Source organism: Chiroxiphia lanceolata, chromosome 7, assembly GCF_009829145.1.
Source record: "Chiroxiphia lanceolata isolate bChiLan1 chromosome 7, bChiLan1.pri, whole genome shotgun sequence".
Classification (NCBI taxonomy): Eukaryota; Metazoa; Chordata; class Aves; order Passeriformes; family Pipridae; genus Chiroxiphia; species Chiroxiphia lanceolata.
The window spans coordinates 5,484,996-5,501,127 of NC_045643.1; the positions used below are offsets into that span (position 1 = coordinate 5,484,996).

A 16,132-nucleotide genomic window follows, 5' to 3' on the forward strand; every position below is an offset into this window, starting at 1 on the left:
GGCAGGAGATTATGCTGTCAGCGCTATGATCAGTACCTGGTACCACCTCCCATAGTTTTTCCTCCTTCTGGTGACCTAGGCAGCAGGCTGTACAGGCAGGCTGCTGAAGAGAGCCCTTAGGCAGTATCCAACCTTGCATTTGTATCAGACATAACCAATGTTGTGTCCCTTGGAGGTGGATTCATGCAATTCAACTCAGATTGCCAGTGGTGTCATAAAGTCATTGAATGGTTTGGGTTTGAAGGGACCTTAAAGATGAACTAATTCCAAGTCCCCTTCCATGGGCAGAGACACCACCTACAAGACCAGGTTGCTCAGAGCTCCACCTAACCTGGCCTTGAACACCTTCAGGGGTGGAGAGGCCACAACCTGTCTACACAACCTGTTCCAGTGCCTCACCAACCTCACAGTAAGAATATTTTCCTAATATCTCATCTAAATGTACTGTTTGTCAATTTGAAGCCATTTCCCCTTGTCCCATCACTACGTGCCCTTGTAAATAGTCCCTCTCCATCTTTCTTGTAGGCTCCCTTCAGGTACTGGAAGGTCACTGCAAACCTTCTGTTTCTCTAGGCTGAACATATAAATTATCTCTCATTCTCTCACCAGGCAGATTTTCCCTCCACTGTCATTACTCACACCTTTCCAAGGAAACTGTCTTACCTCCCAGCCTGCACTGGAGGAGCGAATGGACTGTCTGGCTGCATTACATTGAAGGCACATTGGCACAAAAGCAAAGAGCCAGCAAAAAAAACACTTGTGACCTTAACTAAGAGACTAGTCCAGTGAGCCACATCAGGAAACATATCTCTGCAATAGCCAAGGGAAAGCTAACTGAGTGATGCAGATGAGACTTGGCACACATGTGCTCTTCCTGCAGCCAGCTGTTTCCAGTTCCCGGAATGCCTGGCATGAGTTTTACCTGTGCTACAGGATAATTTCCAGTTGAAAAGAATGAACCGTGACACCATCATTGCTTTGAATCTTTCTGTTGTTGAAATACAGTTACCAGAACCAGAAATAGTTGTCCTGTTCCTGGGCACTGTTGCTGGTTACCATCTGTTCAGATGAATCCGTCCCTTCTTTTTTGTCTCTGGATGAGGCTGGGAGTACTTTGCAGTGAGGTTTTGGATGCAGTTGTAGTAATGTTTCTGCCAAGGGTCTTGATTTGGGCCCTGCAGAGCAGTTGTAGAGACTGGTAATAAGGAGATGGTCTCTACCAAGGGGAAATTTAGAGCTAGAACAAGTGGGTATGACAAACAGATGGGGAAGGGGAATCAGAGGCAGGTGGAGGCCTTTGTGAACAGTTCAGCGAGCAGCTTTCACGCACCACATACTGCCTTGCATCCTCACCACGTGCAGCGATTCAGAGGTGAGCAAAAGGCCTCACTGATATATGCAAGGAATCTGTTTAGATGTGAGGAAGGTTGTTTGGGATAATGTAATGTGTGTGTGGGACTTTCTGATCTATAAATGCGCATTCTCTATGGTGTAGAGGCAAGGCCAGCCATTTGCAGAGACAGTAGGGACTGGGGAGGACACTCTGCCCCATTTACTTTGGTGCTGGTGAGACTATAGCTTTGACATACTGTGGCAGTGTTTCCATATGACTCTGCCTCTGGGCCCCCTAGGATGGAGGAGTTGTTTCAGATCATGTGATGGGGCTGCAAGAAGGCAAATGGCCTGAGCTGGAACGGGAAAAGAAAGCCAGTTGGAGGGTACTTGTGAGAATATCAATATCACAAACATGTCAAAAATGTGACTCTGCTGTTTCTCCTGTGACCTACATATTTTTTCATTTTAAGTGGAAACTTACCAGTTACCTTTATACCTAGATGTAATCTCAACTACAACCTGCCCCACCATACACATGCACACACAAAAGTAAAACCATGTACACGTATGCACACGCAAGGAGCAAGCACCATCCTATGCAGTCAGTCCATGAATTGGTGATGATGTAGGAAGCAGGGGTAGTGCAACAGGATGTGCTGTTATCAGGAAATTCTTTCCCTAGATTTGGCCTTACCAGTCCTGTGAGCAAAAAGTGGGGGGAAGGGCCCTGCAGTGATTCCATAGCTGTTCAGCACACTTGATAAAAGGCTGTAAAGTAAAATTCAAGTGAGAAAATAGGAGCAGGATAAACCCCCATTTTGAGGAGCTAAGCACAGAGATGGTGAGCTTGCCCAAAATCTCAAAGACAGTCTGGCAGTGCAGTGAATTGCACTCTGTTACTTTAAATCTCAACTCTTCAAAATAACCTTAATAAAAGCAGCAGATCATCCTTTTGGTGGATACCAAAGTAGCCAGCCTACTAACAGTGAGAAATGATGGCACCAGTCATATTTTGATAACTTTATGTTTTGGAGCTTTGTTTTTGAGGAGACTATGTCCTTGCTCTGTGGGTGTTGAGTGAAAACGCCTCCTGGCCTGTGGCTTGCTTGAGAGGGGTAGATGCAGTCCTGAGTATTGCTCTTGTTCTTAAAGAGGCACAGGTTAATAAAAGGGAAAGCATACAAAAGTGGAAAGGTGAAGACCCACTCAGCCCAGCGTTTGTAGCTGGGTGCTCTGCTCAGCAGCCCCTGGGAGAAGGAAGGCGTTTATTGCAAATTCCTTTTTAGATCTCATGTCCTTGGGTCCATGTGTGCTTTGAAAGCTGCTTGCTGGAAGCATGGCTTGGATTTCAAAACGTGACTGTGGTGGAGTAGCCACAGAAACACAGGTGCTGGCACCAGCAGGTGAGCTGGGAAGCACTGCTGGGAGAGAAGCTCAGGCAGGCCATCAATAGGCTGTGTTCTTCCACAGAGGTTGCTGCATCCTTGCTCTTCTCAGCAGTGTTTCTGCTGACCTGTGTGCTTTTGGCACAAGTCAGAGCTGTCAGGCAGGTCTTGTGTGGGCATCAAGCAGAGCAGGTCCAATTATGCCAAATGAGGCTATGCTGATTTATGCTGTTTGAGGAGCTGTCACTGACATATTTGTAGTGCTTGTTTCTAGCTAACTGGAAAGAGTACTTTTGTCTTCTTTGTGAACTGTGGGGCAGGGAAGACTAGAAACATCTTAGGAATGCAGTACATGAGGAGAATATTCTACAAGCAGCTATTCAGCACTGTTAGTTGTGCTTTGTGTGAATCTGACTTAAGATACTTTCTGTTTGTCTTATAGAACCATCAATAATAATTTCACAGTAATATTTTCTTTCAAAGCATCTGTGCGTTTGTGAAAACACAATATGCATATTTTCCTTCATACAGAGGATATACAAGCATTGCCAAAAAAAGCCATTGGGGAATCTTTGTAACCAGTATGTACAATACCAGAAGGATGCAAGTCTGTACTGTGGCATCCCAGCAAAGACCTAAAAGCTCTCTTTTACTAGGGGTAGAAAATAGGCTTTGAGTAAGCATCCCAGTGAGCTGTTGCTTCAGTGCATCACTTAATCCTCTGAGTGAGTCATTCAGGTCTTAGGGCACAGTGTGAGGTTCACATTACTTAAATCAAGATGTCCAGAATGAGATTTATTAGCTGGGGAACCAGAATGTTAAAGGTGTAGATGCTGGAGTGGCAGTTGTTCAGTGAGTGAGATTTGTTGGTTTACTGCTCCTGCTTCCCTGAAAGCTCCTTTGACAGCTTTTTATCAGTCATCTCATGACTTTCTTAGGAGGGTAAAACTGGTAACAATCTATCTCCCTGAGAAGAGAAGCGGGGAGAGAATTTTTACCCTGATCTCATTATTTTAGTTGTAGCATGTTCAAAATCTTGTAAAATATCAGGAGTAATCAAGGAAGCCACTAGGAACCTTGAAACAGAGCAGGACAATGAGGAAAGGAAAAACAATATGTCTTTGTATGCAATCCAGCCTGAAATCAAGCAGGCTTTTGAAACCCTCCAGGCCTATGACTACTGAGAAGCAAAGAGCTCTCTAAGGATTGGGCATAAGGCATTTTGCTTCCAGTACTTCTTGCTTTCGGCCCACTTTGCTTGCCAAAGTGAAACTGAGCTTAAATTTTAGTCTCGGTTTATATCCCTCCAGAGTACAGAGGAGCTGAGTTCAAGAGAGGTGGGCTGAGCTGGATCTTGCTCATCTTTGCAGCTCCTCTGTGCATATCCAAGCCACACGTGTAGCTGCCGAGATGAAGCAGAGGTGACCTGTAAGGTGAGCCTGTGGGCTTACAGGTCAGTTGTTAACTGACACAGTAGCTGTGTCCCAAATGCTCCCAGCTCGGGCTTTGGTCTCTGTTCACAAAATATTCCTGGTCCTTTTGATCAAGACCCATTCACATCAGCCTAAGTAATATGTGGATGGGCATAAACTTGGCAACATAGAGAAAACGAAGCAGAACCTGATTTGGGAGACAAGAAAAAGAGTGTTTCTTCCCCTATCAAGCAGGGACTTTCTGCTGGCATGTTTATTTAGTATTACTCCTAAACTGGTGGATCAGATGAAAGCTGGTCAAATGGAAGAGAGGGCTGTGCTGAAGAGAGCAGGCTCTCCTGATAATTGCAATGCTGCCAGCGTTCCTACAGTCAGTTAATAGATTTCCCCAGGTCCTCTGTGCCAGGTGAAAATTTCCTAATTAAGGGGAATTTATTCCATTTCCTTTTATTGTTGAAGAAGTGAGTGGATGGAGTTTCAAAGATGGCAGGATGGAATTTTAAACTAAAAGCAACAGCAAATCAACACTGGAAGCTTAAAATGGAGTCACAAGCAAGGTTGGGGAAAGGTTTGTGTTGTTTATAAACTGCAAAATGTGCAAGGGACTTCAGCTTTCTGAGGGAGTGAACAGCCACAATGATTATGACAGTGTGCTAAAATCTAATCATATGGTTTTGAGGCTCTGAAACTCCTGACTTTCATTTTGAAAGGCAAATATTAGGAAAAAGAAGCATTATAGAAATCTAAAATCATGGCCACTTAATCTTCCCTTGTTTCAGAATTGATTGTAAACCAGTGAGGGAGTTTAATCTTTGGAAGACTTTTTGCTCTGTGTTGGAAAAGTAAGTGTTGCTCCAAGGGAGGTGGGAAGCAGTGATGTAGGACTGGTTCATATATTTGGGAATAGCCAGAAATGAGAATTGTTGTCTTCTCTTTTTGGCTCTGGATTTCTGGTGAGCTTGAAGGGTTATATGCACTCAAACATTCAAAGAGATCAGCCTGATTTTGCCTCTTGCTGGCTTTAGTGTCTCCAGCACATCTAAAGGTCTGTCCTTGAGCAAAGGCAGTGGGAATGCTGGATCTTAAAAATGGACACCCCTGGACCTCTGCTTGCTATCTGCGAACTACCATGCTGTTTACATGTCTCTTTATATGATTTCCATGAAAGTTGAGATATAAATGCTAAAAATTACCTTTATTAGTAAATAGATATTATTCTTTTATAAACATGTATGTCCAATACATGCAGAGAGGCAGCGTGATTTCCATATCAGTGCTAAGGATTTGCAGTTCTCTGATCCAGCTCCCTTTAAACATGATGGAGAGATTCTGCTGGCTCCTATCTTGCATTGGGAGTAGCAGAGGGGAAAAAATGCATGGAAATAAATGTTCCGTTTCCCTGTTAGGGACTCGGCTTTTCTCTTGCATGCTGGTTGTCCTGTACAAAAACAGTTACTGTTCTGCATGGATTAGTAAGTGGCCTAACCTGATTTAAGATGCTAGCCCAAGGCAAATGAATCATGTTGTGAAATAATCACTGCTTTTTTTCGCCACCCTGCTGGGGTGGGGGGTGACATTGAATGATATTGTTATAATGAGATAGAAAAAATGCAGTGGAAACAAGCTGCAAATGAAGGCAATTTTCTGTGTCTGTCAGTACTCAAATGACAGCCAGCTATGTGTGTTCCTGAGGCAGAAGGAAGGGAGGGCAAGGGAGTAAACAGGCTCATTTTCTTGGGGTCATCAGGTCTGCTCACTCGTACTTTAGGAATGCTGAGTCTAGGAGAGAAATCTAGTGTGGCTGTGTCCTTCATAGCTGGTGATGGCTAACATCAGTTTTGCCAGAGAATTGGTGGATTCTGCTTTGTTTGCTCCTGTAAAACACCCATCCATGCCTTCAGTTCTGGTGCTCATGGTTTATGTAAAAAGTCCTGCCTCTGAGCTGAGATCAGAAAGCAGAAAGGACTGAGGAGGAGCAGAGGAGTTTGTGGTGGTAGCGTTAGTGCATGGGAACCACAGTCTTTAATGTACTGTAGTGCCACAAAGTGGGTCTTACTTTGGGATATCCAAAACCTGGGAAGCTCAACCTGCTGGATTAGGAAGGACTGTTTCATAGAATCATAGAACGACTTAGGTTGGAAGGAACCTTAAAGATCATCTAGTTCCAACACCCTGCTGTGGGCAAGGACACCTTCCACTAGACCAGGATGCTCATAGCCCTGTCCAACCCAACCTTGAACACTTCCCCTCTACAACTTTCCTTCTAACTCTAACAAAGAGGAGGATTTGCTGGAGCAAGAAGGGTGATATGGTGAAGGGTTCTGGAGAAGATCCGGGGTGTAGGTGGTGCTCCTGCCTGCAGTTCTCTGAGGGCAGAGCAAGCTGGTTGTGGTGCCAGACTGGGACGCAGTGTGGAAGATGGGAGTTACAGTAAGCATTTTGGGAGACAATGTGGAGGGTAGAAGTTACAGTGATTGTTTCCTTCCTGCAAATGCTCACTATTATTTTCTGCAGTGCTATTGCTGACAGGTGGAGTGCTCTGTTCTCATATTACAGGGCTAGGGGAGGTGGTACTGGGGAATTCCTAGAGAAAACCCCACCTACCCAGGGATTTGAGCCCCAAAGTTTCTGGTCCCCAGTTCTACTCTCAGAACAAGCTGTTTTGGCACTTGTGTGATTCTCACCTGTTTAGCACTAGCCTGACTTCACCCAGGGCAGCAGAGCTTCTCTGTGCCTAAGCCAGAGTGGAAAATACAATCCAATGACTCTCTTTCATGCTTCAGCTTCCTGACACATTCCAATAAAGCTATCTTACCCCTCTTATCCCACTGAAATAAAATAATACTATTTAAAAATACTGTCAAGCAAAGAACATAATTCAAAGCTCTGATTTAGGAAAATTGCTTGTTTGTTAGTCATTTCCTTTTTCCTGATTCAGAGCTTGCTTGTTCATAAAATATTGATTTATTGGGCAGGCAAGGATGCTCTTGGCAATGAAGATGAAAAGCAGACCGTGCTGATAAAAATACATAAGCTTTTTTATGTTTTTGTAAAAGCTAAGCTTAGAAAAGGTAACTTAGAAACGGAGGCAGGCAGAAACTATAAGGGCTTTTGGTGGAGTCAAAACAAAGTGGAACAAAGAGTAGGAGAGAAAAGAGTGGAGAGAATAAAGAGGGAATGGAGAAGACGAAAAAAATCAAGAGCAAAATGGATGGGGAGCTGTTGATCTGCAGAGATGGCAGGGGAAAGCAATGTGTTTGAAATTAACAACAGAAAGTAGGACTCCTGAAAAGCAAAACCAGGAGGACAAGGTATGGAAGTATTGAGAGCCCCTGGTTGCAAATATGAAATCATAAAAGGTGTCCCTGCTTTACCCAGTTTATCCCCCCTCTCTGTTTTTCTAATGCAAGAAGCAGTACAAACGATAAGGAAAAAGATATATCGAGACTGTCAGAAGGAAAAACTCACCTTGTGTGTGAACCTCTGAAGGTCATTTCTACTATGGATCTCTGAAGTCAGAGGCTTTTTCCAAAGACTGGCCATTTCTGAAGTAAGGCAGAGCATCCTCAACAACAGAAAGAAAGACTTGTTTGGAACAAATTGTAGTGTTTTGAGGCCAGCTGTCTCCCAGCTTAGCAGGGTTGGGTCACAGTTATGCCTCTGAATGGCTTGTCCCAGAGCTTCAGGATTTTTATGCCTTTGGGCATAAATGGGCAGCTGCAGTGAGAGGCAGGACATACATTATGATTGATCCAGCCAGTCTGGTGAGACCTGTATTTTAAAATTTAGACTGGGAGGAAGAATGTAAGAAAGATATTAAGTTAAGGTTTGGGCATGGAGTTGTAGGGATACTGAATCCAAGAAAGGAATCACTGCAGGTCCTCTGTGAAGGCTGAAATGGTAAATGACCATATGAGTGTTGTACATACAGTGAACTTGTACTAGCCTCCTGTAGAGTATGTCCATCCTGGGGGATGATGGACATCATTGTGAATCACTCATTCCTGCCTCAAAAATGCAGGAAAAGAAAGACTTTACCTCATAGGTATTTGTGGTGGGCGCCTAGTGCAAAAAAGGTCTTTTATGTATGAGTCTTCTTCCTTTTCTTGCTTTCATGTGCATGATCCTATAGCAACTCCATGCAGTATAGAGGACACAAGCACTAATATATCTTATAGGTATGCCTGTAAAGCCTCATGCAGAGATGTTTTTCTTATTTAATCTCAGTGAAACAGTTCCAGAAGAGACACTGAGAAGAGCCAAACAGATGGGGTTCTCTGACAAACAGATTGGGAAATGCCTGAGATTGACTGAAGCCCAGTGCCGTCAGCTGAGGCTGAGGAAGAACATAGTACCCTGGGTGAAACAGGTACGTGTGTGGTCCTGCTGGGGGCTTCCAGGAGCGCAAGGGGCGGGAGACCTCTGTGTCTTTAGAAACCCCTGACTCTGTTAACGTCCGCAGGAGTTTTGATGCTGACATGAGAGAACGTTTCACCCCTGTAGCTGTTTCTTCTGCACTGCAGGCATCAATGTAAGACCATGAACCTTCCGAAAGAGATGCTCAGAATATTCTTGTTTGTATTTCGCGTGGCTGAGGGGGAAACACAGCTATGGGGGTTCAGGGAAAGGCTGAGAATGTTGGCCCACCATGGTGTGACCATGCAAAGCATAATATGGCTTCTCTTTTGGTAGTAACTTTTTATAGGCTGTAATTGAAGTCTGCTAATGTTATAGGTTCATTTGCTATTCATTGTGATAGCATGAGCCTAATGAGCTCATCTGGTAATCATGGCAGCGTCACTAGGTGTTCTCCTGCTGCATTTAAGCTATGTTGGTATTAAACTGCCACCAGCTGGTTTTCTGTCCTTAAAGGGAAAAAAAAACCCAACCCAAACTACTGAATGTTTCTGAAAGAACTTGTCTGTATCCTCAGGCCCAATTCCAGGTGCCAAATCTCCTTCTGTTCCCCAGCTGCTGTTTTTCTTCTATGGCTCACCTGGCCACGGAAATGTGCCTGGTCTTGCATTGCATTTTTTCAGCTGCATATGGCACTGCAGTGCTGGATTGATTTGTGTGCCAAGGTACCCTTAATAAGGTCATTCCACTTGTGCCTGCATTATGCCTTCAAAGCATATGTTTCTTCTTGTTCCATGAAGTATGTCACACTATTAGCAACAGTAATGAGCAGCAGACGCTTAACACGGTGCTAATGACATAAGGTCACATTTTCCATTATTCACAAGAATTTGGACAGCCACTGAGGATTCATGAAACTACTTGAAGGCTGGACAGGTTTTTAAATGGTATAGTGTGTAAAAATTCATGTCAGGACTGCTTTACTATTGTTCCCTGTTCAGTATTCTCTGTAGAAATGTTTCAGTTGTTCATTCAGGGAACATCAGCAGTTGCTGGTGTCCTAGATGGACTAGTCATGATGTATAACATGCGATGAGTAGGTGACACAAATAGTTTGTGAACAGCCTAGTAGGAGAATTGTTCTAGGTTCCCAAAATTACATATAAGGGGTGGTTGAAAATCACTCTTGCTTTGTGTACCATTTAATTATCAAAGCACAAGTTATACTGTAACAGAAATAGGTAGTAATTGTGCTGCTACTCAGCACGATCTCAAAGTGATATTGTGTGCATGTTTGTGTTCAGTGTGGGAGTAAGATGGAATCAAGAACAGGATGTAAAGGTTCCAGATGGCCCTACTAAAGGGGGCAAGAGACCTGAAGAAATGGAGATCTGTGTAACTAATGCTACCAGACAAAGTAGAGAACAAAGGCCTTGGCAAGTAGGGCAGGTTCCTGGGCTGTGTAGATGTTTCACCAAAGAGGTGCAGAGCTAAAACTACGGCTTAGAAAGAGATGGTAGAGTGTCGTGTTGACTGAATTGTAGCGTCTGGGTGGAAGGTCAGGCATATGCTGCACAGAACAGTTCAGATCACCTTCTTATGAGAGGAAAATAATAGGACAGAAATAGCAGTAGAAAATGAAAGAGAGAAAAGAAAAAAAAACAAACCACTCACACATAGGAAAGATCTTGCACTGGCCGAGTCACAATCCCTTGTCTTCTTCCCCATACAGATTGACACACTGGCAGCAGAATACCCAGCAGTGACTAATTACCTCTACATCACGTACAACGGGCAGGTAGGCACCTTCAGAAACAAACCTCATTGCTGTCTGGTTTGATCTCTTTCCTCTATGCCACATTATTTCTGGAGATCTTGCAAATGTCTCTGTAGCAATTATTTTGGATGGTGTTATATATAGTCCCCTTACAGAAGGCCTAGAACTTTCTCTTGCTCAAATCCTGTTCCGGTGCATTTAGCGTTAATGCCCCTGTGTTAATATATCACCTGTATGTGCGCAGGTAGGTACTGGGAATGCACAACTCACATTTCACTAATCTCATCCCAGCGTTCATTTTTATGTGAATGTTCACAGCTCCTTATGGCTGCTCAGACAGCCACATCAGAGGTGCTATGTCTCCTTCGGTTTGGGTGCAGCACCACTAATTCCAGGAGAGTTGCGCTTGATTTACACTGCAGTAAATGAGATCACACTTGAGCCCTGAAGGATCAGACTGTTGGATATGAGCTGAGCACCAGAAACTGTTTATTCTGAAAAGCACGGAGTTAAGGTGCTGTGGAGTACATATCCTAATGCCTTTTTGGTCTCCCTTCTCAGGAACATGATGTAAAATTTGATGACTGTGGAGTGATGGTGTTGGGCTGTGGACCATATCACATAGGTAAATCTTTCTTACAACTCCTCTGTTCTCCTTGAACCCTCAAGCCGCCTTCAGATATTCTTGTGGTTCATTTGCTTCTCTTGTCATATGGTGACAAAACCCTCCAGAGTACAGTGAACAGGACATCAATTCCTAACACAAGGTTTGCCTTTTATACTTGCTTGAGGACTTCATTTCACACCCTGGAAAAAAACAGGAATATTTTATTACTTTTCACTTAATACTTAGTTGTAATTTCCACAAAGTTTTGTGGAATTTTTTAATCTTATTTTTTTCACATGTTAAGGTCTTGAGAACCTGATAACTTGCATCAGGAGGATTTTGTTGTTCCTGCACCTGTCTTACATGTTTACTGCCATCTCATGACGGTGTTGTTACACACTATGCATTTTACAACTGCAAGTATAGGTGACTCTGAAAATATTTTGATCTTTTCAGCTGCTTTTGTATAAGCAATTCTCTGTATGCTGTTTTTTCAGCCCACTCAGATCATTATACAGCATAAGAGTTTCTTCATGGCTGTGAGTACTGGGTAGACAGACTGCTGAATTCTGTATATGATGACTGACTTTTTCTATTAATGGATCCCTTTAAATAGCTTGCAATTACTGTCAAGAAAAAAATTGCTTGTTATTCAGAAATATTTCTGCTCTGCATCTTGCAAGAAGTGGTGATGGGTTTTGAAAGCTGAAATTGAAAACTGCATCCATTTGTTTTGCTTGGATGGAGAGGTCACGTGCTGCATTCCTGTTGCTGTTTGTAGGATGTGTCTTTTTGAACTCAGTTTCCAGCATGAATGTTGAGATGAGTGAAATCAGGAACAACACTCCACGATTATGCTTATTTTTTGTGAATGCTTCTTCCAGTCAATGTGCTGTGTGGCATAGTTATAAAAGACATGAAAAAGTTGTCAGTGTTCTTTCATAATTTAATTGAATGTATGTGAATCCATTTTGCACTGACCATCTAAAACTTCTCATTGCTTAGATTAGCCATGCAGGTCCGGTCTTGGTCTTACCTGCTCTGTAGCTTTGATTAGATCAAGACCCTCTTTGAAAGAAGTTGCAATTAAATAGAGGCTACTAAAGGAAACCATTACTTGTACCTCTAAAAGACTTTTTCTTAGGTGCAATAGCCAAGTTGATTTCTTTTTTTTTCCCTCTCTGGTTATCCTTTTAAGGCAAGTAAGCAGAGTGCTCTTCCTCTATGCTCTCAGAATTGTAATCAGAATTCAGTGGGATCAACTTAGTGTTTCTTGCTGGATCAGAAAGGGCTAAATGATTTGGATGGAAGTTAAACATGTGACACTATTTTTCTTATTTCCTTTTTGAAAACTGAGTTTTAGATTAAAAAAACCCCAACCTTATGAGTTTTATTTGAAAATATCCTTAAATATATTGCAGGAAAATCTTGAATATGTTGACACTTTTGCAGAATAAAAATATTTAGGGGAAGTGTGAGGCCATTTCAACTCATGCTATATTCTGTGTTTAAAAAGAAAACTGTCCAAACTGAAGTGGATTCTTTTGAAGTTTCTTGTTAGCTGATATGCCGAATAAAAACATGATGTGAATCAGTGCTATTACACACTCTTGAACTTCAGTCTTTGGCACACCTTTCCTGCACACGTGAAGCCTCTTGCTCCCAGAGAGCCTGAGCTGCAGTAAGTGAACTGAGCTCCATGAGGTGTTGCTCAGGTATTCAAGAGCAATCCTTGCTCTTCACCTGCTGCCAGGAAGGGATCAACTGTCCTGAGAGGGGGTTTGTTTGTGTGAGTCAGCCCTGAAAGCAGTATAAATATATTCCATCACCTGCATGGGTCAGCAGAGTGCTCTGTAAATTTTAAGGTGTGCACTTAGATTTTAATGTGATTGAAACCTGAAAGTGAGTTCAAAACATGCCTGTTTTGATGTAGTCATTATCTTCTGAGGAGCAGTGTCTGCTTATGTTACAACAGTCATGTCCTGGTTAGAACAACTGGGACCGATTCATCACTGAATGGGTATAGCCCAAACTGTGTATTCTATAGCCCTCCATGCCATTTCCCAGAAACTGTTGTCAGTAGAGGCCTGCGAGGTGGGGGGGGGAATGTTCCTGAGCACCCTCATACCCTTTTATGGAATTCCCCGCTCTGAGGGAAGGACTAAACACCCTTTTATGGGATTCCCCACTCTGAGGAGAGGACTGAACATTCCTGCCTGAACTGGAGAGTATATAAACCTGGAGTTTTGGAACCTTTTTACCACTCATGGGATCCAGAGGAGGACTGCAGCTCATCACTCTCAACCAGACTGCAGCTCATCGCTCTCAACCAGACTGCAGCTCACCACCACCCTCAGCCGGACTACAATTACCACTTTTGGCTGGACTGCAGCAGCTCTCCCACCAGCAGGTTTTTCCCCTCTCCCTTTGCTTTGGACTCAAGGGGGGGCCCAGGTAGCACCGCTTTGTTTGTACCCCGGGGTGCTGGGTTGTACATTTGGGCTTTGTGGGTTAGTGCCTGTTGCTTGTCTGTGTGGTCGTACTTATTGTATTATTTTATTAAATTGTTATTCTGACTTGTAATCTCTCTTTGAGTTGGCTTGGTTTCCTCTACTGGTTAACTTTTAAACCAGCACAATTTTGGCGCCCAACGTCGGGCAGAGAGAGAGAAGTCAGAATCACAATTTCATTTTAAGCATTTATCTATTTGGATATAGAAACTCCCTGATCACCATGTTGTTTGATGCATTCACGTGGATGTTGTATCTGAGCATGTTCATATTTCCACATATGGGGAACTATTTACCTGTTTTGATGCTCTTTTTAAAACCAGGGAGAGGGATCCAAATTGCTTTATTAGTTTACTATATTTATGTCATCATAACATCAGAAGCAATGAGTTTCATTGTAAATGTGTATTCAGTCCTGTTTGCCTGTCCTGGTTTGGGTTGCTACCTCTGGGGCCTCATTAAAAATCTGCACCCAGCCCTTTGGGGAAACAGGGGGGAATGGTTGTTTCCAGCCTCTCACCTCCTTCTTCCCCTTCAGACCTGCTACAACAGTTTTTGAAAATATTGAGTTCCCTTTTGATATTAAGGACAGCATAATGTTATTGTTAGTGTTGCTTTGTCTGCTCTGTACTGTCTACACCATGTTTAGGGTCAGAACAGGGCCTTCTAGGGAGGTTATTTAGACACCTGCCCTGGGAGCAGATAATGCTGAGTGGCACGGGAAGTGGGAGGACATCGGCCAGTATTTGGAGAAGTTTTCTCCTCCAGTGATCTGGAAATTCACCCCTGAACAACTGCAGGATCCTGTTAGCATGATAAGACTGGTGAAGGGAAAATGCTCTGGCAGCTCCAGAGATGGCCAGCTCACAGCAACCTGCTGTGTCCTGGCCACTGCCTACCGGACACTACTTGACATGGTACAGTGCTGTCAGGGGGAGGAGAGAAGGAGCAGATCCACAGGCACCACGTCCACCCAAACCACAGCTGAGTCAGAGGGAGAAAGAAATGAATCAACCGGCACCGTGTCCACACAAACCATCGAGGAGCCAGAAGAACAACCCAAACCAATAGCAGTCACCCCTGTCCAGAAAAGGAAATCAAAGACTAAATCAGTTCGTATAGCAAACGATGACGAAGTGGCAGGACCTTCACATCCACCGGAGGAGACAGAGTCAGAAATAATCACTCGGTCCCTATCCCTGGGTGAGCTACGTGAGCTCCAGAGAGAGTTCACACGACAGGCGAATGAGTCCATTCTGACCTGGCTGCTCCGAATCTGGGATGCCGCAGCTAACGATACAATCCTAGATGGGAGTGAAGCCAGACAGCTGGGATCCCTGTCTCGAGATGTAGTCATTGATCAGGGGATTGGAAGAAGGCAGGAAACTCTCAGCCTCTGGTGGCGACTGTTGTCCAGTGTGAGGGAGAGATACCTTTGTAAGGAGGACCTCCACGTACAACAAGGACAGTGGAACACGATGGAACAAGGTATCCGGTGCTTAAGAGAATTAGCTGTACTGGAGATAATCTTTTCAGAGGATGAAAGATTCCCTAAAAGTCCAGATGGTGTACAGTGCACATCCCAGATGTGGTTAAAGTTTGCACGACTCGGGCCAGAAATGTATTCCCGCTACTTAGCAACGCTGCAATGGAGGGAGGGAGAGGACAAGGTGGGCACGTTGGTCAGTAAACTCAGGATTTATGAAGACACTGTCACCGCCCCACTACGAGCCCACGTCTCATCTGTGGAAACCAAACTGGCCGAACATGTCCGAAGCCTGGAAGAGGAGATTGAAGAGGGACACCAGAAGCTAAGAGAAGAAATTAAGGAAGGGATCTTCCATATCGCGCCAGGACAAACAAGAGTCTCTGCTATTAGGAGCCAGCGTCCCCCAGCTAAGGAGAGAGAGCACACTCCACGTGGCAATCTATGGTTTTACCTCCGTGAGCACAGAGAAGATATGAGGAAGTGGGATGGGAAACCCACCTCTTCCTTAGCAGCCCAGGTACGTGAACTGAAAAGAGGAACAAGTACCACAAGGAACTCTTCAAGGGTAAATGTTGCTCCAGTCTCTCGTGGGCAAGACTCCAGACGGTACAGGAATGATGATACATCTGATCCTCTTGAAGGGACCTCCAGGTCATACTCACAAGAAGAGCACGAGTACCATGACCGGGACTAGGGGTGCCCTGCCTCAAGCTAGGTGGAGGAGAGGGACAATCGAGTCTATTGGACAGTGTGGATTCGGTGGCCTGGCACATCAGAGCCACAAAGATATAAGGCCTTAGTGGACACCGGCGCACAATGTACTTTAATGCCATCAAGATACGTAGGAGCAGAATCCATCTCCATTTCTGGGGTAACAGGGGGATCCCAACAGCTGACTGTACTGGAAGCTGAAGTGAGCCTGACTGGGGAGGAATGGCACAGACACCCCATTGTGACTGGCCCAGAGGCCCCGTGCATCCTTGGCATAGATTACCTGAGGAGTGGGTATTTCAAAGACCCAAAAGGACTTTGTTGGGCTTTTGGCATAGCTACTGTGGAGACAGAGGAAATTAGACAGTTGAACACCTTGCCTGGTCTCTCAGAGGACCCCTCTGCTGTGGGACTGCTGAAGGTTGAAGAACAATTGGTACCGATAGCCACAGCAACAGTGCACCGTCGGCAATACCGCACCGACCGAGACTCTGTGACCCCTATACATAAGATGATCCGTGACCTGGAG

The 16,132-nt window shown here is 44.2% G+C and overlaps 1 protein-coding gene across 13 annotated transcripts in view; it reads left to right on the top strand.

The window, feature by feature from the left end:
- CPS1 (carbamoyl-phosphate synthase 1) overlaps positions 1-16,132 on the top strand; it is a 337,480-nt gene that overhangs the window by 119,047 nt on the left and 202,301 nt on the right. For all 13 annotated transcript variants that reach the window (XR_004358089.1, XR_004358088.1, XR_004358090.1 and 10 more), the window contains 3 exons: positions 8,381-8,522; positions 10,242-10,307; positions 10,848-10,911. Coding sequence is in view for 8 of the 13 variants with exons in the window: in XM_032693562.1 (XP_032549453.1) it covers positions 8,381-8,522; positions 10,242-10,307; positions 10,848-10,911 (272 nt within the window). In the remaining 5 variants the exon portion in view is untranslated. The remainder of the gene's footprint in view (positions 1-8,380; positions 8,523-10,241; positions 10,308-10,847; positions 10,912-16,132) is intronic.